General features: G+C 41.7%; 1 protein-coding gene across 1 annotated transcript in view; it reads left to right on the top strand.

The window, feature by feature from the left end:
• The window catches only part of VWC2 (von Willebrand factor C domain containing 2), a 97,825-nt gene that overhangs the window by 23,491 nt on the left and 48,489 nt on the right, over nt 1–25,845 (top strand). Inside the window, exon 3 of the mRNA XM_029062271.1 lies at nt 13,950–14,079. Coding sequence (XP_028918104.1) covers nt 13,950–14,079 — 130 coding nt within the window. The remainder of the gene's footprint in view (nt 1–13,949; nt 14,080–25,845) is intronic.

Raw genomic sequence — 25,845 nt, 5'->3', positions numbered from 1 at the left:
TGAGTGTAGTAAATTCAGCAATAATTCCACTACCATTTTTCATTGGCCATTAATTTATTTGCTTATTTTTCTATTCTGCAGTTTCCAGTGATATTATACTTATGGGGAAAAAAAATTCCAATACGTGTTCACCCTGAGTAATTTCCAGTTCTGCTTTTCTCCACTTCTGATCTGATGCTGTATTGATTTTAACTCTTATGGCTGTATCTTTTAAATCAGATGAATACTTTTCTTGTGTTCATACTACACATTTTTATGTGTTTCTTTGGTTGGTTTATTCCTTTTATTTCTAACAGCCTAGGAGAAATATGTTCGGGAATAAAAACTCCAGTAAGGTGGCAGAAAACTTGTGTGAGAGAAGGGCAGCCTCCATTTGAAGGAGAAAATGGATCCATGTGCACAGGCAAGTGTGATGGGAGGGTTACATGAGGAGAATGGTTAGCAGCAGGATGCCTTAACAGCTCCTAGGTGGGGACCTGAAATTGTGAAATTGAAAGCAAAGAAATCAGAGTAAATGTTTTAGGGCAGAGGTAAATACAGCCTCAGACAGTGCTGAATCCCAGCAGAAAACTGTGAGTCATTTGCCACAGATAGACCAACCTGACAAACTGCAATGAAGGAGTGGTGCTCTTTGAGTAGTAGCTTTGTAAGGAATGAGAGACAAGGAGGCAAAAATGAAAAATCACTTCAGATTCTGCAGACATTAGCTTTGTGTGTGCACAAGTTGCTCATACTGCAGGTCCCACATTGGTCTTTACAATCGGCGTGCACTAATAAGGAAATTTCACCATCAATAACATCTTCTCCAAATACGAAGGTGACTTTATTGGCAGAGGAAAATTTTGTTTTTACCTTAAATCTCCATAGAGCAAGCTGGAAGCTATAGTCTTCTCTAGCTCTACAAATAATGATGATAATCATGATAATGGTATTTGTTAAGTATCACCTATGTGCCAAGTTAAATGCTGAAGTAAATAAAATGAAAGTAGATAGGATGCAGACTTGTCCCACATGGGACTCACAGTACTGAGGAAAGGAGAAAAAGTATTTATTCCCATTTTACAGATGAGGATACTGAGGCACAGAGAAATTAGGTGATTTGCCCAAGGTCACCCAGCAGGCAAATGTCAGAGCCAGAATTTGAATCCGAGGTCCTTCGATTTAATAATAATAATAACAATAATAATTACTATATGCCAGGTACTGTACTCATTGCTGGGGTGGATACAAGAAAAGCTGGTTGGACACAGTTCCTGCCCCATATGGGGCTCACAACCACTAGGTATGCTCCTTCTCAGCTTTAGCTGTGATAAAACCAGCAGATAAAAGTAACAGGCTCACCCATCTCCAGTCTGACCTCCAAGTTCATCTCAGGAAGTCTCACCCAGATTTTCTAGAAGCATTTCAGGCTTTTCAACCTCTAGACCTCATTTTTTGTTTTTCTCTCAGATCCACTGCTGCTCTGTGTGATCCCAAGGCCGTCCCTAGAGTACATAAAGCACTTAGAACAATGCCCAGCATTTAGAACAGTACTTGAAATATAATAAGCGTTTAACAAATGCAACAATAATGAAGATCAGGTGCAGGGATTTGAGGGACCCAGCATCCCCAGAAATCAGTTATCAGCTGGGTGGATTTCCAGGCCAACCGGGAAACCGGTCAGAGTGCCCGTGTGCACGAGATCAGACAATCATTTTGCAGCTCTCTGGGTTGAATTATATAAAGGGAACCATTTGCAAAACTCCTTTTTTAATGGCTAATGAGCTAGGGTAGCAAATGCAGCAAAACAGAGCAAACAGTCAGTCCCACTCTACTTTTAGGTTGCTGTGGAGAGGGAACATGTCTACCAACTCTGGTAATGTACTCTCCCAAGTGCTCAGTATAGTGCTCTGCAAACTGTAAGCACTCAATAAATATCATTGATTATGATAGTTTCAGCCTTATCAGTGATTTACACACTAATAAAAATCTCTCCTCCTTGTCCCTTGTGGGACTCACAGTCTTGAGGAAAGGAGAAAAACCCTATTGTCAGTTCTCTAGGTGCCATAAAAAAAGGGAGTCACTCTGCTTTCACCTTGAAGAGTCAACCGGCTTACTTTAAACTGCCATCAGACTTTCTTCCCTGCAGATATTAGTTCAGACAGCTGGTTCAGGGACACATAAGTATTTTCAAAAACACCGTTGAGGCACCACTAGATCACAAAAGTGCTCCTAACAAGGCAATGATTTCAAAACTACATGGTCCATCCTAAGCAAATGGATCTCACTGCAAACATGTTTGCAAGAGAACCACTAATGTGTCATGGTGGGACTTTGCTAGTTGGAAAGGTTAGAGGTGAGATGCAGTGTGGCCTAGTAGAAAGAACAAAGGCCAAGGAGTCAGAGGACAAAGATCACAGGCTCCCTCTAGACTGCAAGCTCATTGCGAGCAGGGAATGTGTCTACCAACCCTGTTGTTCTGAACTCTCCTAAGTGCTTAGCACAGTGCTTTGCCAAAAATAAATGCTAAGCAAATACTATCGACTGATTGATGATTGATTGATGTGGAATCTAACCCCAGCTCTGCCACTTGTCTGCTATGTAACCTAGGGCAAGTCACTAAACTTCTCTATGCTTCAATCTCTTCATCTGTAAAATGAAGATTAAATACCCTTTCCCTGCCTTCCTTAGACTTCAAACATTTCCTGGGATGAGGACTGGATCTAGTAGCATCGTATTTACCCTGGTTTTTGGTATGTGGTGTCAGGTTCCCCACTAGATTGTAAACTCAAGGGAAGGGACTATCAATTATTTTGTTCTCTCCCAAGTCCTTACTACCCTGTTCTGCACACAGTTGGCCTAGTGGATAGAGCCTGGAGCCTGGAAGTCAGAAGGAGCTGGGTTCTAATACCGGCTCTGCCACTTGTCAGTTCTGTGTCCTTGGGCAAGTCACTTAACTTCTCTGGACTTGTTACCTCATCTGTAAAATAGAGATTAAGACCATGAGTCCCGTTTGACAGGGACTGTGTCCATCCTGATAAAATTGTATCTACCCCAGCACTTTATGCATTGGTTGGCACTAGTAAGTGCTTAACAAATACCATTAAAAAATACCAAAAGAACACAAATAAGCATTTAGTAAGTACCGTTCATTGCTTCATTGATTCCACAATTGTTATTGTTAGGTGGGGTGTGAGTAGGAGCTTTTAAATGTCCTTGAACTTTCATCAGCCCCTCAAAAGTCACCCCTGGAATTTAAGCAAGTGTTTTTGTTTGTGAAGCGTGATGATGAGACAAAGCATTTGTCAATGAAACTATTGTGTGGTCAGGCTGGGGCCGGTATTATGTGTTGGCAAAAACTCCTCCCTCTCCCATCTTGTCTCTCATTCACACTGATCCCCGGATTCAACTCCTTCCCTCCCTATATTAAACAGACCACAGTTTCCCTACATTCAAATCCTTCCTAAAATCCCACCTCTTCCAACAAGATTTCCCTGATTAATTTCCTAGATCCCTGAGCTATATCATCCCTCAGTCCAACTCTAGCACTTTACAGTCAGTGATATTTATTGAGCCCTTACTGTGTGCAGAGCACTGTACTAAGCACTTTGGAGAGTACCATTACAATACAGTTGGTAGACATTGTCTCAGCCCACAAGGAGAGTACAGATTCATGAACTCATTTGCTTCCTCCTTAGCATTCCTGTATATATGACTGGTCAGTGTATTTATTTTTACCATTCTGGTGGTAAATATTTTCGTGTTTGTTTCCCCTCTCTAGAGTGAAGGCTCCTTGTCGGCAGAAATGCACGGCACCAAGTAGACACTCAATAAATTCTGCTACTTCTCCTATCACCACTATTTACTATTACCACTATTATTAAAACTACTACTTCAGATTTAGAAATTATGCACAAATTCTCTTACCTGGATTTCAGCATCAGATCTACCTAGGCCATAGGAAAGGCAAGAAATGGAAAATTATTACTTTTTTTCTGAAAAATTGAAGAAGATATGAGCATTTTTGGCCTTAATTTCCCAAATCATTATCAATCACTCAATCAATCAATGGTATTTACTGAGCACCTATGGCGTGCATTGTACTAAGTTCAATTCAACAGAGTTGGTAGACATGTTCCCTGCCCACAACAAGCTTACAGTCTAGAGTGGGAGACAGACATTAATATAAATCATTTATAATCTATAATTTACCCATATTCACATAAGTGCTGAGGGGCAGAGAGTGGGCTGAATATCAAATGCCCTAAGGTCACACATCCAAGTGCATAGAAGAAGAGGAAGGGAGAGGCAGCCATGGAAAAGAGGGCTTAATTAGGGAAGACCTCTCGGATGAGGTGTGTCTGGAAAGGTATGTTTGACTTCCAACACCTGCCAGCATCGATGTAGAAACTTTTGCATCTTTTCCCATTCAGAAAATTTGACTTGGACTGATCAAATTTTAATTCTTGAAATTTCATCTCTTTGCTTCGTTGCATAGAGTCTAAGATTAACATAAATTACTTTCAGATTGTATTCGCTATTACTCTTAAGCAAGTTCTTAAAAAGAGAAAGTAGTATTTAAGATGGCAAAATCATTTGCCTAACCACATTACCCACAAAAGATCCAAACTAATTTAGCTCTGAATACAAAAATTCGTGAACCTCCAGAGCTTTTAAAATCAGGTTCTATATATAAAAATACAACCCACAGAGATGAAATATTTTATTGAAGTGGGTGGGAGGAACTTAATACACCATCTGTGTCTTTGCTGATTTGACTAGAGAACAGGTTCCATCCAGGATGGGTTGAAATTAGAAGGCACTCTTTTGTGTGAATGAAAACAGCTTTTATTTAATTTTCTTTAAGCTTGCTATTTATCAGCCTAAAACTCCCTTTGATATTTTTAGTCATTAAAAAGACCAAATAATGATCACTTAGATGCAACGCTGTACCTAACTCATGCAGAAATGAAGAACCAGAAGATGATATTTGGAGCAAGTAGAACAAATCTTAGAAAATTCCACATCAGTTGGCTATTATTCCAGCTACCGCTGGTCCAATTTAGTAAACCTCAGAAAACTGTGTATAGTAAAGGCAAGCAAAGTGCACAGAAGTGGTGGCCAAAATAAGAAAGGCAAGCATGAGTAAGTGTAAGGTCCTTGAAGATAGAGATCAAATCTCCAAATCCATCGTTTTGTACTCTCCCAAGCACTTAATAAGATACTCTACAAACAGCAAGCTCTCAGTAAATACCACTGATTGATTGAGTAAATAGCTCTGTTTACTTTCAATCAAATGTTCATTGACTGTGTAAAAGATGCTTAACTCTAAATGCTTTTCAGTCTCAAGTTGAAGAAGTGTTTCTGCACCTTTGTGATTGGTAGCATAATAAGAACAGTGCTTTGAACATAGTATGCGCTTAACAAATACCATCATCATCTCCTCCATTAAAACAACTCTAAAATTATACATAATGGAAGTATGTATTAGAAGATGATACTGATGGTAATATTTCCTACAGAGTGTGTTAGAGTGTGGCTAGTAAGTCCAGTATGTAAAAATCATCCATTTCACATTTTATGGTATTTATTATTATCATTAATAATGATGATAATAATGGTATTGGTTAAGTGCTATGTACCAAGCACTGTTCTAAGCGCTGGGATAGATAAAAGGTAAACAGATTGACCCACATGGAGCTCACAGTCTTCATCCCTATTTTACAGATGAGGGAAATGAGGCACAGAGAGGTTCAGTGACTTGCCCACATTCACACAGATGACAATGTTTCACTATGCGCTTTTGGGACGCATGGAAGGACCTTCTGGAAAGGCACGTCTGCTTAGATAGAAGTTGATGCAATATTCATTCAATAGTATTTATTCAGTAGTATTTATTGAGCCTTTACTATGTGCAGAGCACTGTACTAAGTGCTTGGAATGTACAAATCGGAGCAGATAGAGACAGTCCCTGCCCTTTGACGGGCTTACGGTCTAATCGGGGGAGACAGACAGACAAAAACAATAGCAATAAATAGAATCAAGGGGATGAACATCTCATTAAAACAATAGCAAACAAATAGAATCAAGGTGATGTACATCTCATTAACAAAATAAATAGAGTAATGAATCAGAAGGAATGGTTGTGCACGTGTGTGTGTATGCTGCAACATGGGTTTTCCTGAATGGGAGTTTTGGCAGGAACTGTGTCGTAGGGAAAGTGATGGTAGTCCTTGGAAATGTTACAAGATGATATCAAGCAAACATTTTTCATCTTTTTCCACTGCTCAGTACCATCTATTAGTCCTGCAGAATTCCACAAGCTGTGGTAGTGAAAGGAAAACATAGAACTTGTAACTCTGCCATATTTCAACATTGTTTTCAGCCCAGAGGTAATCAGAATTATTCTTCTTTTCATTGTGTTGGTAGTGCTTTCTGAAGTGATCTGTTCCAGGTTGTTTATGCTTTACCTAAAGGCAACAGATTCTCCTAAAGTCACAATTCCAGGGACTGAGTCTCTTCAACCTTTACTGTGCCATTCTATCAGTGTATATTTCTCTCAAGTGTAAAGCTTCTGCCATGGACTTAAATCACCCTGGCAGTTGTAGTGGAGCTCCTGTGTGGCTTAAAGGACAGAGAGCACAGGGCTGGGAGTCAGGAAACCTGGGTCCTAATCCAACTCTATCACTTGTCTGCCATATGACATTTGACAAGTCACTAAACTTCTCTGTGCCTCAGTTTCTTCATCAGCAAATTGAGGATTCAATATCTGTTCTACCTTTTCTTTAGATTGTGAGCCCCATGTGGGACAGGGACTGTGTCTGATCTGATTATAATTAATGTATTGTATATATATATATATATATATATATATATATATATATATATAAATAATGTATATATATGTGTGTGTGTGTGCACATTTGTGTGTGTATATATAAACATACATATACTCGTATAGAGATATATATGTATATAAATATGTTCATAATATAGAGGTAGCCCAGCATTTAGCACAGTGTTTGGCATTTAATAAGCAATTAAATTCCACAATTTATTATAGTTATTTTTTGATTGTTGGAAGCTCGTTGTGGGCAGGGAACGTGTTGACCAACTATGTTATACCATACTCTCCCTAAGTGCTTAGTACAGAGCTCTGCACACAGTAAGTGCTGAATAAATACAAGTGACTGGTTGACTGGAAGGGTTCCCATTTTCAATCTGACTAGGGCCATTCCATCAAGACTTGAACTTATCTGGGTCATACTGAGGGAGAGTTTTTACTTACACAGGATAAGAATCCTCCCTAATCTCACTTCTGCAAGTGAAACAAAACTCTATTTTCTTGCCAAGATTAATGAATAAGGAGAATTACTTTGAACCTACAAGTTCTAGCAAACATTTAAAATACCCAGTTTCATATTGCATTGCAGTGGTATGCTTAGAATTACCCAAGAGAAAGCCACAAATGTAGATTGTCCAACAACAGTCATGGGAAATTTGCTCTCCTGATCTACCAACTCCTTAATAAAATCGACTTAGAAACCTCTTATTGTGTTTCAGTGAAAATACTGATCATTCAATTATAAACAATTCAGCTACAAGGAAGAGTTTTTGTATTATAAATTCACATTAACACCAAAAATGGCCAAGGATTGGATACAACGCACAAGGTAACACTGCAGTGAGTTTCCTGTTCTTGCTTTTTCAGTGACTAGGATTGAGTTTCTAAAAATTGATGAACCAAATGGAATAAATGCAAATTATCTGCACCTAATGAATCCAATTTTCCGACTTCCTCAGTATATTCTCTAGAAGTCGGTGTGGCATTTTGGAGGGAAAAGGGGCTCTTACAGCTACCATTAGAGGATCATTTACTATACTACTGTCAGTCTGCTGACCCATGGCTCTAGGTTGCACTGCTAATACTGATCAGCTGTCTCACAGAGCCCAGTGGCTGATCTCAGGAGGAACCTGTGAGAGAGTGTGGATGATTCAGCCTCAACCCTCACAACTGTGCTCTGCAACTATGCAAGGAAATGTCTCATTCCCTAAACAATTGTCTCTGACCAGTGGGTATCTAGGATACTGGTTGTTAGGTCAGTTAGGAGGCAAACATATTTAGACAATACTGCTTGCCCCAGTTGGAGAAAGTGCTAGGTAATGTATGTTAAACAGTACCTGCCTCTTTAAATTCAATCAATTAAAATTTATTGAGCACTTACTGTGTGCAGATAACTTTACTGAGGCTTTGGGAGATTACGGTAGAGATGTAAGGCACAGTCGTTATCCTCAAAGAGTTTACAGTCTAGCAGTGGAGACAAACAAAAAACAAATGTAGCTGGGAGAAGAAAGAGAATGAAGAGATGGTTATTTAGGTAAGTAGTAGAGTCCCTTTGGAAAAATGTGTTATGATGGTTGTGAGTGGGAAAAGTGTGGAGGTAGTAGGAAAGATGTGTTCTGGAGATAAGAAAAGTTCACTGGGTAAATCTTCCTGAAGGAGGTGGAATTTCAGAAGGATATTGAGGAAAGTTCACTGTAGTTCGGTTGATTTTTAAGCTCAGGAGGGCAGAAATCATGCTTTCCAATCCTATCACACTTTTGCAAGCACGTAGCCCGAGAAGCAGCATGGTCTAGTGGAAAGAGTGTGGGTCTGGGGGTCATAACGCTTGGGTTCTAATCCTGACTTTGCCACTTGTCTGCTGAGTGACCTTAAGCAAGTCATAACTTCTCTGTGCCTCAGTTTCCTCACAGTAAAAAGGGGATTAGGACTGAGCACCATGTGGGGCAGGGACTGTGTTCAACCTAATTATCTTGTATTTATCCCAGTGCTAGTACAGTGCCTGGCACATAATAAGTGCTTAACAAATGCTGGTTTTATAATAATAATAATTATGGTATTTAAGTGCTTATTATGTACCCAGCACTTTCTAAGCACTAGGGTAGATACACGGTAATCAGGTTGTCCCAAGTGAGGCTCACAGTTTAATCCCCATTTTACAGATGAGAAGCTGAGGCACAGAGAAGTTAAGTGGCTTGCCCAAGGACATACAGCAGACAAGTGGTAGAGCCGGGAATAGAACCCATGTCCTCTGACTCCCAAGCCTGTGCTCTTTCCACTGAGCCACTCTGCTGCTCACAGTGCCCACAGTGGAGAGTAGTACAGTGTTCTCCACATAGTAAGTGCTCAGTAAGCACCACTGATTGTTTGGTAGACAATTGTTTTGTATAACTAAACTTGAAAGCATGTGTAGGATTTCACTGTCAGTGGTAACATCTTCAAATATGAAGAAGGGAACTCGTGTATCTTTAACAAGAGACAGAAAGAGAAAGGCAGAGAGATAGAAAGACAGAAATAGTGTAGCTCAAAACCACACTATGACCACATCTAGGTTCTGTATTTGATACTAGGAAGGTACAGAAGAAAAAAGCGATGACATGGCCCCGCCTTTATGGAGAATTAAATTCCAGGAGAAAAGAGTACAGATGCAAATCAGTCAATCAATGGTATTTATTGAACACTTCCTCTGTGTGGAGTACTGTACTGAGCTCTTGGGGGACTACAGTACAAAGAAGTAGGTAGAGATGATGATCCCTGCTCAGGAGGAGCTTATGGATTAGAGACGCTAATTCAAGTAAAGAGGCCTTCAGAGGCCAACACAAAAGTAGTAATATTTAAGCATTAATGTGTACATAACTCAAACATCAGAAAACTATGGAATATTTTGAAAGGAAATATGTAAAACGAACATTTCGAGACGGGTTACTCTGGGAGGAAAAGGGCACGTTCCCATGATCCTGGGGACATGGGTATCTATAATTTCTCCATAATATTTCTTAGCAGGCAGAGAGGCTCTGTATCTATCAAGCCAGGACAAGCATGTCTAAAATGGGGATTGGGGAAGGGCGCAACCTCTCGCTGGCATTCTGTGAGAGGCAGCCAAGTTGGTAATATTGGGGTGATGAATATTAATTATGGTATTAGACTGTAAGCACCGATTAGACTGTAATCCCGTCAAACGGCAGGGACTGTCTCTATCTGTTGCCAACTTGTTCATCCCAAGCGCTTAGTACAGTGCTCTGCACATAGTAAGCGCTCAATAAATACTATTGAATGAATGAGTATTTGTTAAGTACTTACTATGTGCTAGGCCCTGTACAAAGTGCTTGGTGTGGATACAAGCAAATTGGGTTGGACACAGTCCCTGTCGCACGTGGGGCTCACAGTCTCAATCCCCATTTTGCACATGAGGTAACTGGTACAGAGAAGTGAAGTGAATTGCCCAAGGTCACACAGCAGACAAGTGGCAGAGCTGTGATTAGAACCCATGACCTCTGGTTCCTAAGCCCGTGCTCTATTCGCTACGGCATGCCACATCTCGATTACAAACTGCTGCTGTCACCTCCCTGGGCAGAAGATAATTGAGTCATATAGAACATCCTTTAACGAATCACTGCTTCAGTGCATTAAAGGATGCTCTACTGACTGACAGGAATTCAGCTTGTTTGCAAGTGGACCTGGTGATTTGCAGGATCTAGCTCAGGGGTTAGTTAGAACAATGTGGCCTGGTGGAAAGAGCATGGGCCTGGGAGTTGAAAGGTCCTGTGTTCTTGTCCCAGCTCCACCATTTGCCTACTGCGTGATCTTAGACAAGATGCTTTACTTCTCTGTGCCTCAGTTCCCTCATCTGGAAAATGGAGATTAAGACTGTGAGCCCCACATGAGACAGAGACTGTGACCAACCCAATTATCTTGTATCTACCCCAGTGCTTAGAACAGTACCTTGCACATAAGACTTTAATGAATACCATAATTTAGGAAGCAGTGTGGCTTAGTGGTTAGAGCATGAGCCTGGGTGACCTTGGGCAAGTCACTTCACTTCTCTGTGCTTCAGTTCCCTCATCTGTAAAATGGGAATTAAGAATGTGAGCCCTATGTGGGACAGGGACTTTGTCCAACCTGATTAAGTTGCTTAGAAAACTGCTTGGCACATAGCATTTAACAAATGACATTATTAGTAGTAGTAGTAATAGAATGCAACTCCTGGACTACACCTGTTGTGGCAAAGTGATTCTGTGAGGCTCATGTGGGGATTTAGAAGTGGAATCAGTTGTGGCTTTTTCCTCATTACAACTAATTGCCCTCCCCTCCAAACTCCCCAAGGCCTGCCACAAATAAAAACAGCTCCTCTAGTGACCTTGGGCTCATGGAATTTGCTACACTCCTCAAGGACAGAGAGAAGGGCTGGCTGGCCATAGTTGTGCCACCCTTGAAGTTAGGCATTGTCTGTCACAGGTTGAAGGTGACTAACACCCACTTAACCTACCATCTCTCCCAATTTTTACACCATCAGCTGTTGGTGTGCCCACTTCTTCCAACTCCAGGGGTCCCAAAATTTTTTAAGTAAGCCCATAGGCAAGATAATAGCCCCATCCTGCTCTAGCTAGAGACCTATATGCATTTGGACTGGCCTAGGCTTTGGAGATAAACAAGGGTAAGTTTCTTGGAGAGCAGGAATCATGTCTATCAACTCTGCTGTATTCTCCCAAGATTTCAGTACCATTTTTGCACCCAGTAAGTGCTCAATAAATACCATTGGATGGAGTGTCTCTACTCCTTCCATTTAGGGCTCTCAATGGCTGAAGAGTGACTACAGCAGTAGGACCGTAGTGTTACTTGCTAAATCAGCTCTCTCCTTCGTTGTCTGGACTATACAGATGCCCCAGTGAGCTATAGGCATTCGGTGATTGTGGGGACTCTCCTTTAGAGTCTAATCTTCTTGAAGGCAGGAACTAAATGCTAATTGCTCTCAGGTTACTTGTTACAGAGCTCTGCATATGGTAGAAGTCCAGTAACTACTATCAGGCAATGGTATTTCTTGAATGGTTGCTGTAGATGACATGGCTTAGTGAATAGAGCCCAAACTTGGGATTCAGAAGGTCATCGGTTCTAATCCCGGATCCACCATTTGTCTGCTGTGTAACCTTCGGCAAGTCCCTTCTCTTCTCTGTGCTTCAGTTACCTCATCTGCAAAATGGGGATTGTGACTGTGGCAACCTGATTTGCTTGTATCTGCCCCAGGGCTTAGTACAGTACCTGGCACACAGGGTAAGCACTTATCAAACACTACAATCATTATTATTTTTATTAGGCAGAGCACTGTATTTTGAACTTGGGGGAGTATAATACATAGAGCTAGTGGACATGTTCCCTGCCTTCCAGGATCTTACAAAATAGTGGGGACAGAATAAAAATAATTCAAATAGGATGGAGCAGAGTAAAAGGAAATATTATTCAAGTGCTGTTGAGATCGGTGTCAAAGTGCTTAGGGAGTACAAGTCTGAGTGCATAGGTGACATGGGACCAAAACTGGATGGAGGGGGGGGGGACACACATAAGAGATTAATTGAAAAAAGATTCCTTTGAGGACATAAGATTTTAGTAGGGCTTTGAAATGGAGAGAGTGGTGGTGTGTTAGATATGAAGTAGGAGGGAATTCCAAGCAGGAGGGAGGTTGTGAGCAAAGGGTCGAAGATAGAGAGGAAGGAGGTCAATGTATAGTGAGTAGATTAGGGTTAGAAGCGTGTGGTTTACAGGAGGAGAGGAATGAGGGTAGTTGGAAGTGGAGAGCTGATTTGAGTGTCTTAAAGCTGATGGTGAATAATTTTGGTTTGATAGAGAGATCGGATGGGCAATCAATGGGATTTTCTGAGGCGTGGGGAGAAGTGAGAAGATGATGCAAAACGTAGATCTGAGAGTCAGGGCAGTCAGCTTGACTGATTTATTTGGGTCTGAATGTTGGTCCATTTCAGAGAAGGCTAGGTCTGAGCTGGGGCCATTCTGCTCAGAGCCAAAAGTTTTCCACTAAAGCAGGATTCTAGCTGATGCCTAAGGAATAATTTGACTCAATATGTAACAAAAAAATTGATTCTTTTGTGAAACCACTGTGGTTGAGCAGGAAAAAGACTTAAAACAGTACTAGATTGTAAGCTTCTTGAAGACAGGGATCATGCCTGCCAACTCTGATTTATTGTACTCCCCTATATATTTAGAACAGTCTTCTGCACACAATAAGCACTCAATAAATACCCTTGATTTATTCAAAGCTAAAGCATAAACCCTACTGATAGTTTCTCTCAAAACTTTTCCATTTTGCACAGGAAACCTGCGTGAGTTGTCCTGAAAAACTTGAGCTGGTCAATTGTGTGGCTAAGCATAGAGTTGTTCTGCATGGGTATGCAGTTTAGGCTAGGTTAGGACAGTCCAGGGGTTACACCAGATCTCATTTGCATCTGTTTGAGATTGCTTTCCAGAAGCTTCTCTGGCAAACCATTGTCAGCCTGGTTCACCAGAAGAAAGTGGGCAGGCATCAGGAGAGAAGATGTTCTCTCCTGTGTATGGGTTTTTTTTGTTTTGTTTTCATGGTATCTTTTAAGTGCGAGGTATATGCCAGGCACTGTACTAGGCAATGGGATAGATACAAGCTAATCAGGTTGGACAAAGTGCCTGTCCCATATGGGGCTCGCAGTCTTAATCCCCATTTTACAAATGTGGTAACTGAGGTCCAGAGAAGTAAAGTGACTTGTCCAAGGTCACACAGCAGCCAAGAGGCAGAGCTGGGATTAGAACCCAGTTCCTTTTGATTCTCTACCAGGCTCAAATACCATTGTTTGATCACACTGGATACTATTATGGTTGATGTAGGCTCTGGTTTTCCCATTCTGATTTTTCCAGGGCCCTTTCCAGCTGGGAATGTGTTGAGGGAGCCTATAGAAGAGTTTTGGATTTGGACTGTGTCCAGCTTCCCCAAAGAGGACCCCAAAGCAGCTCAGGGCTATTTGCTGGGGGGTGGATAGTGATTTAAAGGACCATGTGATGAAGTAACACTGGGTAAAATAGAGGCTAATCCAACACTGGCAGAAAAGGAATGTTTTGGAAGAATAACCAGGCTGGCTGGATTCTATTACAGGTCTCCCCATGTGAGAAGTGTCGCTGTGAAGCCAACGGTGAAGTTCTGTGTACGGTGTCTGCCTGTCCTCAGACCGAGTGTGTGGATCCAGTATATGAGCCCGATCAGTGCTGTCCCATCTGCAAAAATGGTAGGTTCAGACCCTCGGGGAAACTACTTCATGGAGTCATGTTGGCAAATTTATTTCTCGCTCTGTCTCACACATATACCATTTTCTAATGAAGGAAAAAGATGTGTAGATCAGTGGCAACAATAAGCTTATTTCCTCTATTTTGGTGGTGTATCCCTTTTATGGATTTTGGTCAGGTCATGAAAGCTGTGATTTGAATGAGTTAAAAACAATGTTGGAACAGTCCAGGGCTTCAAGGTCACCCCTGTTCTTCTCTTTGTAGCGTGGACGAAGGTAGAATGGTTGCCAGAAATTTGTGGCCCTGTGTAGTGGAGAGAAACCACAGGCGCCACTCTGTATCCCACCCATAAATCATAGTTTACCCACCCTGACTCTAGGCTAGCTTTTAAGTAATAGTTTCTCTGGGTCTTTTTTTATGGTAATAAGCGCTTTCTAAATGCCAGGCACTACTAAGTGCTGGGGTAGATACAGACTAATCAGATTGGACTCAGTCCATGCCTGTCCCATGTGGAGCTCACGGTCTTAATCTCCATTTTCCAGATGAAGAAACTGAGGCACAAAGAAGTTAAATGACTTGCCTGGGGTCACACAGCAGACAGGTAGCAGAGCCGGGGATTAGAACCCAGGTCCTCCTGACTCCCAGGCCTGTGCTCTATCCACTAGACCACACTGCTCCTTAGGGCTACTGAGGCTTGCATCATCAAACCAAGAAGGAGGAGCTGCTTTAGGACCTATGGGAGGCTTTCCTATGGCAGGCCCTTGTCCCGTCCCTATTCTCTCTCCATCGCCCCTCTCAGCCCCCCAGTTCCTTCTTAGAACAGTGCTCAGCACTTAGAACAGTGGTTGGCACATAGTAAGCACTCACTAAATGCCATAATTATTATTAATTGTTATTCATCTATTTTGTCAATGAAATGTACATCGCCTTGATTCTATTTATTTGCTATTGTTTTAATGAGATGTTCATCCCCTCGATTCTACTTACTGCTATTGTCTTGTCTGTCCGTCTCCCCCGATTAGACTGTAAGCCCGTCAAAGGGCAGGGACTGTCTCTGTTACCGATTTGTACATTCCAAGCGCTTAGTACAGTGCTCTGCACAAAGTAAGTGCTCAATAAATACTATTGAATGAATTGAATGAATTCAAACAAGCCCTTCATACTCATATGATCAATCCCATGTCAGAAATTGCCTCTGCTCCTCTTCTACTCGAGTATGCCTTCTACCCTGAGTCCCTAACTAGATTCCTGTACTTGATCTATGTGAGAAGTTTTTATTATTAGCTCAATATTCCTTTCAAGACACTCTTAAAATCCTTTTAAGTCTGCCTAATTTCCTGTTTGCCCACAACTTGCCACTTTTTTTATGGGTTTTCCTCTTCTCATTGCTGAATGTTCCATCTTATAAAGGAAGCCTTTTTTCCTTATCCCAATGAGCCAAGCAAGGTTGAGTTTAGTAGGCTATTTTGTGGTAAGGTGGTACACATTTTACCTGGACCTCCAAAATGATGTATTTTACCAGCTTGCAACCTTCTAACAAGTCACTTCTTTTTTAGGGTTTTTGTAAGTGATCTAAGCATTTCAATCTTCAAGTTTAGCAAAGATTTTAGTCTTCTAATTGGTCCAAAAGCTTAGACTTCTAGCTTTCATGGGATGAAAGTAGTGATTGCAAATCTAATTTTATTTCCCTGGTTCAATTTTGCAAGGTCAGTTAAATAACTCTATGGTGGGCAATTTGAATTTCCCCGGGACTAAAAATGTGTGGATTGGACTACCCAAATTGAGCAAAAATCATTTTTTCAAAGTTCATGTTATTGTCTATGTAAAATTTGAAGAAGAAACAACAAACACATTAGTTGATCTCATTTGATTTTCATTACTAAATGAGTTTAATCTTTAATATAACTGAATATTTTTTGTGCTGGTACTGCTCAGGAAAGAAGGTTTTTCTCCCAGTGAGATAAATTAGATGACAGATTAAAGACCTCTCTTGTCCTATTATAAAGGAATTACATGATATTCTAAATCAAAAACTTATGTAGAGTAAGAGTACTTACTGAAGAGAAGTGACCTCCCTGAGATTTCAACTCATAAAGTGAAGAAACTTTCAAATGATTAGTAATGATGCCATTCTTTTTGACTAGCTAGAAATACTCACTTTGATTTCATAGGAGTTTGCATTTGTGTTGGGTGCGTATGTGACTAAAATAAGAAAAAAAACTAAAGGGAAGGTAGTATTGTAAATATGGTATGCAATAAGCAAGGATGATTTTTTCTGAAAGCAATAGTACCTCTGTTCTGATAGTGCTGCTCATCAACGCTGAAGGGCCACTGATGATGGACCTTTATAAAATTATTTTTTTAATGGTATTTGTTAAGCACTTACTATGTGCCGGGTACTGTACTAAGTGCTGGGGTAGATACAAGATAATCAAGTTGGACACAATCCATGTCCCACATGGAGCGCACAGTTTAGTGCTTTTCTCTTGTCTTACGGTTACGTTTGCTGTGTGACAAAGGGCAACACACTTCACTTCTCTATATCTCAATTACCTCATCTGTAAAATGGGGATGAAAACTCTGAGCCCCACCTGATTACTTTGTATCTACCCCAATGCTTAGAACAGTGCTTGGAACATAGTAAGCGCTTAACAAATGCCATAATTATTATCATTGTTGCATCCTCCAACATGGCTGCATAGAACAAGTTGAACAGGTTTGAGCCCACTACACAATCCTGCTTTAGTTCACTGGCAAAGGAGAATGATTCAGACAGGGCACTCAACTCTGACCTGGCCAGACGTATGGTTATGAAGCAGTCTCAGAATCCCGATGAACCTTTCAGGACAGCCAAATCTGCTTAAGAGTTTTTAGAAACTTGATCTGCTGATTAAATCAAATGTTTTAAGGCCTCTGAAAACTGTGTAGGGGTCCTGGGGCTGTTCCTGACCTTCTGAAAAACGGAATATGACACCCAAGGGTCAGGAAACAAGCTACACTGGTCAATGCCTTCTCTAATTTATGAGCTTAGTTGAGGTTATCACATTTTTTTTTCCAAAGTATGGGTCTCAAGAAGGGCTAGAAAAATGACTAAAGGAATGGAAAATGGATACTCCGAGGGGAGATGAAAGGGATTGAAATAGTTTGGGCTGAAGAAGAAAGGCTAAGAGATGATTTAATAATTTTTTCTAATATTTGAAGGAATTTTATGGTGATGATTAGGGCAAGTTCTTCATGTTCACTAATTGTTGTATATGTTAAGGGTTAATTATGTGCCAAGCTCTGTACTAAGCACTGGGCTAGATGTAAGATAATCAGGCTCTTACAAGGGTTTACAGCCTAAGAAGGAGGGATAACATATTGATTCCCCATTTTACGGAGGAAGCAACTGAAGCACAAAGAAGTTAAGTGATTTGTCCAAGGTCACGGATCAGGCAAGCAGTGGAGCCGAGATTAGAATCCAGGTCCTCTGACCCCCCAGCCCCTTGCTTTTTCCCCTTGGCCATGCAGCCTTTCTAAAGACCAAATCTGGGGAAATGGACTGAAATCAAAGCAGGAATAATCATGGTTGGAAACAAGGAAAGGGTCTTCTTGATATAAGTAATAAATCCTTCAGATGAGCAACCAAAGTGATTGTTTTGGGTCTCCACCCGTGGCATTCTTTAAGGAGAAAATAGACATCCTTCTGCCCTGAGTGGGCAATTCCTTCACCTTCCTGAAGGCAGGGGGTTGGACCAGGCAGTCTAACAAGGTCTTTTTCAGCTGTAGAATTCTATCATTGCCTGGATCCCAGTGTGGGTGTAAATTTTTTTTTTTAATCTGAGTAGCTCATCCATTTTTATTTTAGCTAGATTGATAAATATTTCAAAAAGCCTTTATTTAGAAAGGCCAACCAGAATATTAAAACATCAAATTTGATTTTGCCATTTTTTAAAAATGGCTAATCCAAGGTTTGGACCTGTCAAAACAAAATCAACACAAATATACCAGTGTTCCTAGGTCTCCTGGAAACATACATCACAGACACAACTTCACTTTAATCTCTCTGTAGTTTGTTGGACGTGTTGCACTAAGGCCCCAAGGAATGTTTATGTGGTGTTCTTAAAATGTGAGATTCACTTGACCCACAGATTTTTCTAGCATAGACTAGTTCTCTGTTTTGACTAAGCTTTAATGAATGATTTACAATGTTCAAAAATCCCCAACAAGAAAAACTAATGAATGCTTCAAGAAGAAATACATTACAGAAGATGCATAAACAATTTGAAGAAACCTAAAATGGTGACTGTATGAGACAGTACTTTTCAAATATGGATGAGGAAACTGTACTGGCGCAAGAGAGTCTTAGGGGATTTTACAAGTGACCTTACGGGGTTATCCCTCTGCTCTTTATTAAATTCTACTGATTTGCCTTTTTGGCTTTCAATGTACCGTTACCCATCAGAAGGAAGAATTTAGTTCTACATATTTGTAATTTATTACTTATCTGTAATTTATATTAAAGTCTGTCTCCCCTCTAGACTGTGAGTGCACTAGGGGTGGGGAATGTGTCTGTTTATTGTTGTATTCCCCAAGTGCTTAGTACAGTGCTTTACAAACAGTAAGTGCTCGATAAACACAATTAATGAATGAAAGATCAGTTGCTTGCTGCCAGGCCTAATGGCTATGTGGAATCACAGAGGCTAAAAATTTGATAGCAAAAGTGTCGTGAATGTAATTACAGTATCGCAAATGAAATTAAACTTAATACATTCACTTTGTTGACTCATATGGATCAACCACTGCAGGTTTTCCTATTTGATAAGATGGAAGCCCGCGGAGGTAGTTTTCCTTGAACAAACAATTGGGGAGCATTAACTTTCAGGGATGCAGGTTTTCTCAAGTGATGGATGAACTTCAGAGCTTCAGAAGTTCAGTTCAACTAAGGTCCCATAGGCGAGAGGCATTTATATGAATGCAGGAGAATTAATTGAGGCTCCAGGGCCTATCTGCATTAGGAGACAAAATAGCTCCATTGTGCCCATCTGTGCAAAAACTTAATTTGGGAACATTAATAAACCAAGATGTTAACCATGGGAGATGTGCTGCAGGAGGTGACCTTGTCGGCCTCAAGGAGAAAAGATCCTGTCGTTCTGTGTGTGCCACCAGGGACTATTAGAATAAATATTGCAGTTTACTGATGGTCCCTCTCTGCACTGGAAACTTTGCAGCCATTAAAGGTGTGAAAAGGGGAGTCTTACTGCAGGATTTGGAGCCAGGAGTTGTAGAATCTAATCCCTGTTAGTTGTAGAGTCTAAACCCTGTTAACTGCTCCGGCAAGCCACCTGAGCTTCCTTAAACTTAGTTTCCTGCTCTGGACTTGGGAATCATCCCTAGTGAAGGGGTTGGCAAGAGTAAGACACCTGGCAGGTGTTAAGCCAAACACTTAATAGAAGAAATCGTTTGCAAATAATGGGGGGGGGGGATGGGTGTGCGTGTATGCAGTCCTCAGGAACATCAGAGACCTGCCATAAAGTTCTAAACACAGAAGCAGAGCCCAGTGCCTTAACAAACAGGGTAAAAGAAGGATTTAGGCAACGATCATTCCATTCTGAAAGCGTTTTAAAGGAGTTGTCAAGGTTGTTTGCTGGCAGCTTACTGGAATGAGGATTGCAGGTTCATTTGGGTTCTCCCATCCTCTGTGCAAAGCACTGTACTAAGAACTTGGAAGAGTACAGTACAACAATAAGTCCTGAAGAGGGACCATCCTCCTTGCCACAGCTGGAAATCAAGGGTGAAAAAGGGAGAAGAGAGGCCCAGCGAAGGACGAGAACCCGGGAATCCCAGAGAATGCTTGGATCCCTCAGCCTGCAGCTTTTGTTTTTGCCAGATCACCTCAAGAGACCAGCAGGGGAAGGAAGTGTCACAACAGGGTACTCCGAGCTCTAGCTGTGAGAGTGGGGGCCGGGACAGGTAGATGGGGAGGTGAGAGGCCGGCTGTGGAAGCTTGGGGGCCAAAAGAGGTACACAAGGCTCTGAGCTGCTAGTCGTCTTGGTCCCATGATCCCACAAGCGGCTGCTCAACCAGGGAAGCCGATTCATTCGTATTTGCTGTGCCGTAGACACCTGGTTACTCCTCAGGGCTGCTGGGAATTTTAGTTCCAGTGGGTGTCCGCAGGCCCGGCTTCCCACCTAAGGAGGGTGCAGATCACCCTGCTCTGAATTGAGTCTGGACTGTTTTTTCTCAGCCCAGCACAAAATCCAAGCCTTCAGGGTTTTAGATTCAGGGGTTCACTTGGGGGCCTGGCACCTCCCTAGAGGCAGTCAGTCCCTCTCATTGCTGAGTTAGAGTCAAGGCAGGTTAGTATTGCACTGACTGTGACATTATCTCTTCTTTTGTGTCCTCCTTTTTCTATCATTGAAACTTTAGAAATAAGCTCCTGGGAGGGAGCATTATTATTGCTATTATGATTTGCCCATCAATGTTCCAGGTGCTGGGGTAGATACAAGTTAATCAGGTTGGACAGTCCTTGTACCACACGGGGCTCACAGTTTAGGAGAGAGAACGAGCTTTCAATCCCCATTTTTACATTTGAGGAAACTGAGGCACAGAGAAGTTGAGTGACTTGCCTGAAGTCACACAGCAGATCCATCGGTTGCATTTACTGAGCGCTTACTCTGCCCAGACCACTGGACTAAGTGCCTGGGAGAGGACAGTATTACAGAGTTGGTAGACATGTTCCCTGCCCACAGTGAGCTTACAGTCAAGAGCAGATAGCTCTCAGAACTGAAACTAGAACCCTGGCCCTCTCATCCTGATCCTCTTTCCACTAGGCCAAGCTGCTTCTCAATATATCTCAAATGTTCTCTGCAGGTCTTAGCACAGTAGCTCAACAGTGCCCGCTTGAGATATTTGACTGCCCTAGGTAAAGAGTCCACATGCCCCTCTGTGTAACACAAAATTAGGTTGGGTGGAAACAGCTGTCTCTACTGTCTTTTCCACATCTGCTCCAGGCATGTTCTGCCCTGGCCACTTCATGGCTTTAGGAGATCTGGTTGGAAGGAGAGGCTTGCCAATTGCTGAGTGTATTTCACTAACCATATGAATAAAAATTACTGACTGAAACTTCTACTGACATCATTTTACATAATATAGAATGATTTCTCCTCTCAAGCTCAGCTTGGCTCAGTGGAAAGAGGTCGTGAGTTCTAATCTCGGCTCCACCACTTGTCAGCTGTGTGACTTTGCACAAGTCATTTGCCTTCTCTAGGACTCAGTTACCTCATCTGTAAAATGGGGATTAAGACTGTGAGCCCCATATGGGACAACCTGATTACCTTGTATCTACCCCAGCACTTAGAATAGTGCTTGTCACATAGTAAGCGTTTAACAAATACCATCATCATCAGGGTCACACCTGGAGAGTTTCCTGGATTCTACCAGTCTAGACTACAGAAGGAAGAGTCAAGCAGAGGCCTATCCATTCCATTCCTAGTTTGGACAGAGGGTAGCGAGTGGAAGGCAATCTGCCACAAGTCAAAACTCACCTGTGCTGGGCAGCAGCAGGACGGGAGAGAGTCGAGGGCAGAGACTCAAGTTTACTGCATGGAAGGAGGCAGGGGTAAAATATATTTAAATGAACTTAAGTCCACTGGATTGTAGTGGTGTGAATCACATGGCCAGAAGATGAGAACAAGATACCCTAAAAGTTATCCTATGGTTACCTGTACTGGTTTAACTGTACGCCCAGGAGACAGAAGAAGCACTTTAAAGACACAGTGAAGCAAAACCTTAAGTGTCACGGAATGGCAATGGATAATTAGGAAACTGCAGGAGAAGAGAGATTAGCCTGGCACGCTGCAGTCATAAATGGGGCAACTATTTTGGATCAGAGATTTCAGGAAGATGGAGACACCATGAAGGAAAAATGAAACAGCATCAGACACTGTTGAGTAAAAATGCACCAATTCAGCAAGGGCCAATTTTTAGAAGCATGTGATGGTCAAGGGACTGTCAGACATATATGTATCTTCTCAGTGGGTCAGTTTTGCTTCCTGGTAGCTCTCAGCCATACACCCATACACTAATAAAAATCTCATCATCAGCACTCTCATCTCTGAACCTGAAAGGTCACTGAGTATGGGCACTGGCACAGATGAAATATTCAAGTGCCATTATAACTATTCATTGTAAAGCTTGAGTGTAATAAAGCAGGGATGTTTTTTCCTCAAATTCACTCTGCCTCAGCCTTCTCAGGTTACAGGTCATTTTATTTTTGTTATTTTTTTTAAAAAAAAGCCCAGAAATTCAGGACAAAAAGATGTTTCAGAAATGGGTTAGAGGTTATTGCTTCAGAGATTCTAACAGGCTCTTCTGAAATGGTTTCCAGGTGGGATTCTCATTATTTGTGCAGTAATTGTCATTTATTCAGTACCCTATTGACTTGGAGCAGACTGTAAAGTATGCAGTAAATTGATCAATCCAAAATGTTTGTTGAGTACTGTGTGCAAAACACTGTACAAAATTTAGGAGGGTACAAAGGAAGGAGCTGGGGAGAAAGATAAAACAACATACATTAGGCAGAAGAAGTGTTCAAACAGTAGAGTGTGAAAAATGAGTGTCAGGATAAGAACTCATTGCAAAAGTCCAGAAATGATAGCTGGATGGAACCTTGGAGAGAAGGAAAATGAATTGGGATGGCCTCCTCAAAGATGGGATTTTGGAAGGATTTTTTTGGAGATGGGGAGAGCTGTAGTCTAGCAGACATGAAGGGGGAAAGAGATCCAGGCAGGAGGAAGATGTGGGTCAGGGGTTGGAATGTGGTTTAGTGGTTAGAGCTCAATCCTGGGAATCAGAAAGACTGGGCTTCTAATGCCAACACCACCACATGTCTCCTATGTGACCTTGGGCAAGCCATTTCATTTCCCTGTGCCTGTTACCTTATCTGTAAAATGGAGATATGAGTGTGAGTCCCAAGTGGGTCAGGGACTGTGTCCAACCTGATTGACTTGTATGTACCCCAGTGCTTAGAACAGTGTTTAGCACAAAGTAAGCACTTAAGTTCCATAATTATTACTAGTTATTACTGAAGGTGGGAGAGATGAGAAAAGAAGCAGCATGGTGTAGTAGTTCATGGGCCTGGAAGTCAGAAGGCTATGGGTTCTAATCCTGGGTCTAATACTTGTCTGCTATATGACCTTGGGCAAGTCACTAACTTCTCTGTGCCTCAGTTACCTCATCTGTAAAAAATGGTGATTAGGAGTGTGAGTCCAATGTGGAGTAGAGACTGTGTCCAACTTGATTAACTTTTATCTACTCCAGTGTTTAGAAAAGTGGTTGGCATATAGTAAGTGCTTAACAAGTACCATTATTATTATTATTATTATCATTATTATTAACAAGTCACAGTGAGAAATTAATCTTGGGAGGAATGGAGGGTGTGAGTTGTAACAGGAGAAAAGAGTGAGGGTTTATTAAAAATGTATGCCAGATATCTAAGACAGAAAACTATTTTTTTTACCTGAGATGGCAGTTCATTAACCTTATATAGGTTTAATGAACTGATTCAATCATGGTTGGCAGCACTACCATATGAGAATGGCTTTAATAATTTTACAATTACCTCTGAGTAAATGTAGAACTTTCATTTGGTGGTCACTCTTATCTGAAGTGTGTAAAAAAAAAAAGTAGAACTTTGAAGATTGGGAAAGTAAAGGTCTGCCAGACGTGAAGTGGGAGCTCATTGTGGGCAGGCAAAGTGTCTGTTTTGTGGTATTATATTGTACTCTCACAAGAATTTAGTTCAGCCGAGCACTGTACTAAGAGCATATAGTAGCAGAGCACATAGTAAGCTCTTAATAAATATTACTGACTGAATTAGTGAGTGGACGAGGGTTCCAGGTAAGAAGGAAGATATGAGCAAGGGGTCAAAAAGTAGGTTGACGTTAGAGTGAAGTGGGTGGGCTGGGTTGTAGTGGGAAAGAAACAAGATAAGTAGCAAGGAGAGCTGAATGAGTGATTTAATGTGGAGATGGACATGAAGGCAGGAACTGGAGTTTCAGGAGGGAGCTTCCAGTGGGAAGGGAATGTGTCTACCAAATCTGTTGTATTATAGTTTCCCAAGTCCTTAGTACAGTACTCTGCACACAATAAGCGTTAATAAATACCACTGATTGATCAAACTAAAGTTCAGAAATAATTTGTGTGGGCAATGGGCATGGGAGTCAATGAGAAAAGAGTGATAGTGTTGTTGAGGGGAAGAATGGGCAGAATTAAAGCAGATGTCCATGAATTTGAATAGGTCTGGAACCTTGATTTCCATCAACACCACACATCTGCACAACTTGTGCACACAGTAAACGCTCAGTAAATCCGAATGAATGAATGAATGAATGGGTAGAGGGATCATTCTGTGCCAGTGTGATCCAGGACTTGGGGTTAGTGATGTGAGATTGACGGAGAGGTGGGATCAGAGAATGGCATTCGGAGGAGAGGGTGAGGATTTGTGCATCAACAAAAGCAGTTGGGGAGCAAGTCCAAGTGGGGAGTGATGGCTTAGGGTAAGTGGAGGGGGATCTAGAGATTGGAGCTCTGTTTGTGGAGGGAAAAGTCATGTGGAGAGGGAGGTTTGGAGATTGTATTTGGAGAGTGTGATTTCAGAATTGGTGAGTTTAGAAATGGCACGATGATGAATGATGATGAGGACCAATGTGGACCTAATTTGGTGAGAGGGTGAGATGGAATGGATCGGAAAGTCTGCAAAATAATAATAATAATTATGGTATTTGTTAAGCACTTACTAAATGCCAGGCACTGTAGTAAGCGCTAGGGTGGATACAAGCAAATCAGGGTTGGAAATGGTTCCTGTCCCACAGAAGGCTCACAGTCTTAATCTCCATTTTACAGATAAGGTAACTGAGGCACAGATAAGTGTAGTGACTTGCCTAAAGTCATACAGCAAACAAGTGGCAGAGCTGGGATTAGAATCAGGTGGTTGAGGACTCATAGATCTAGATATTGATGTCCCCAAAAATCAATGAGGAGGAAGAGGAGTAAAGGAAGGTGATAAAAGCATCAAGGTCACTCAGAAAAATGGAGGTGGGAGGTGGGTTGATGGCTAAGACGGATAATTATTTATAATGGGTGGTCAAGGACAAGTCTCAAAGGAGCAGAAGGGCTTAAATGGAGGGATGGGAGAAGTAGGATGATACAGAAGCAGCACTGGAAGGAGGGACCAAAGATCAGGTTGACTTCTAGCCCCATAAGTCAGGTTGCGGGTGGTGGGAGAAAGATGAGGCCCCCTTGGAAGAGAGCAGCAAGGGAAAGGGTAAAGTCTGGAGTGAGCCTGGTCTCAGAGATGGTGAGGGGGATTGGTGCCTGACCTAGAAAGAGGTCAAGAGTGAAGCACGTTTTCCAAGATGCTAAGAGGATTCCCCAGGCCACTTTTGGATAGGGATGGGGTGGGGAGGGCCAGAGGGGAGGGGCTGCCTCTGGAGTGGGACCTCCGATCCAGCCATCCATGCCAACTCTGCCGCTCCAGATTTCAGTCCATCTGTGGTTGTGATACCCTCTTGCCTTGATGTTGTGGGTAAAGCTAAGAAGGGAAAATCTTAAATGAAAATTTACAAAATAGAAGAAACATTAACTATTTACAACTTAGAAACAACCATCGTCTAAACCCCTAGGGAGAAATTCACTTTTTCCCAGGCTTCTTATGACAGTAGCACTGTATAAAAAGTACTGTATAAAAAGAAAATCTCAGACTGACTCTAGGAGATACTGTGAAAAC

The sequence above is a fragment of the Ornithorhynchus anatinus genome, chromosome 4 (assembly GCF_004115215.2).
Source record: "Ornithorhynchus anatinus isolate Pmale09 chromosome 4, mOrnAna1.pri.v4, whole genome shotgun sequence".
In the NCBI taxonomy this organism is placed as follows: Eukaryota; Metazoa; Chordata; class Mammalia; order Monotremata; family Ornithorhynchidae; genus Ornithorhynchus; species Ornithorhynchus anatinus.
The sequence above is the reverse complement of the archived record's forward strand: the minus strand, read 5'-3'. Positions and strand labels throughout refer to the sequence as shown.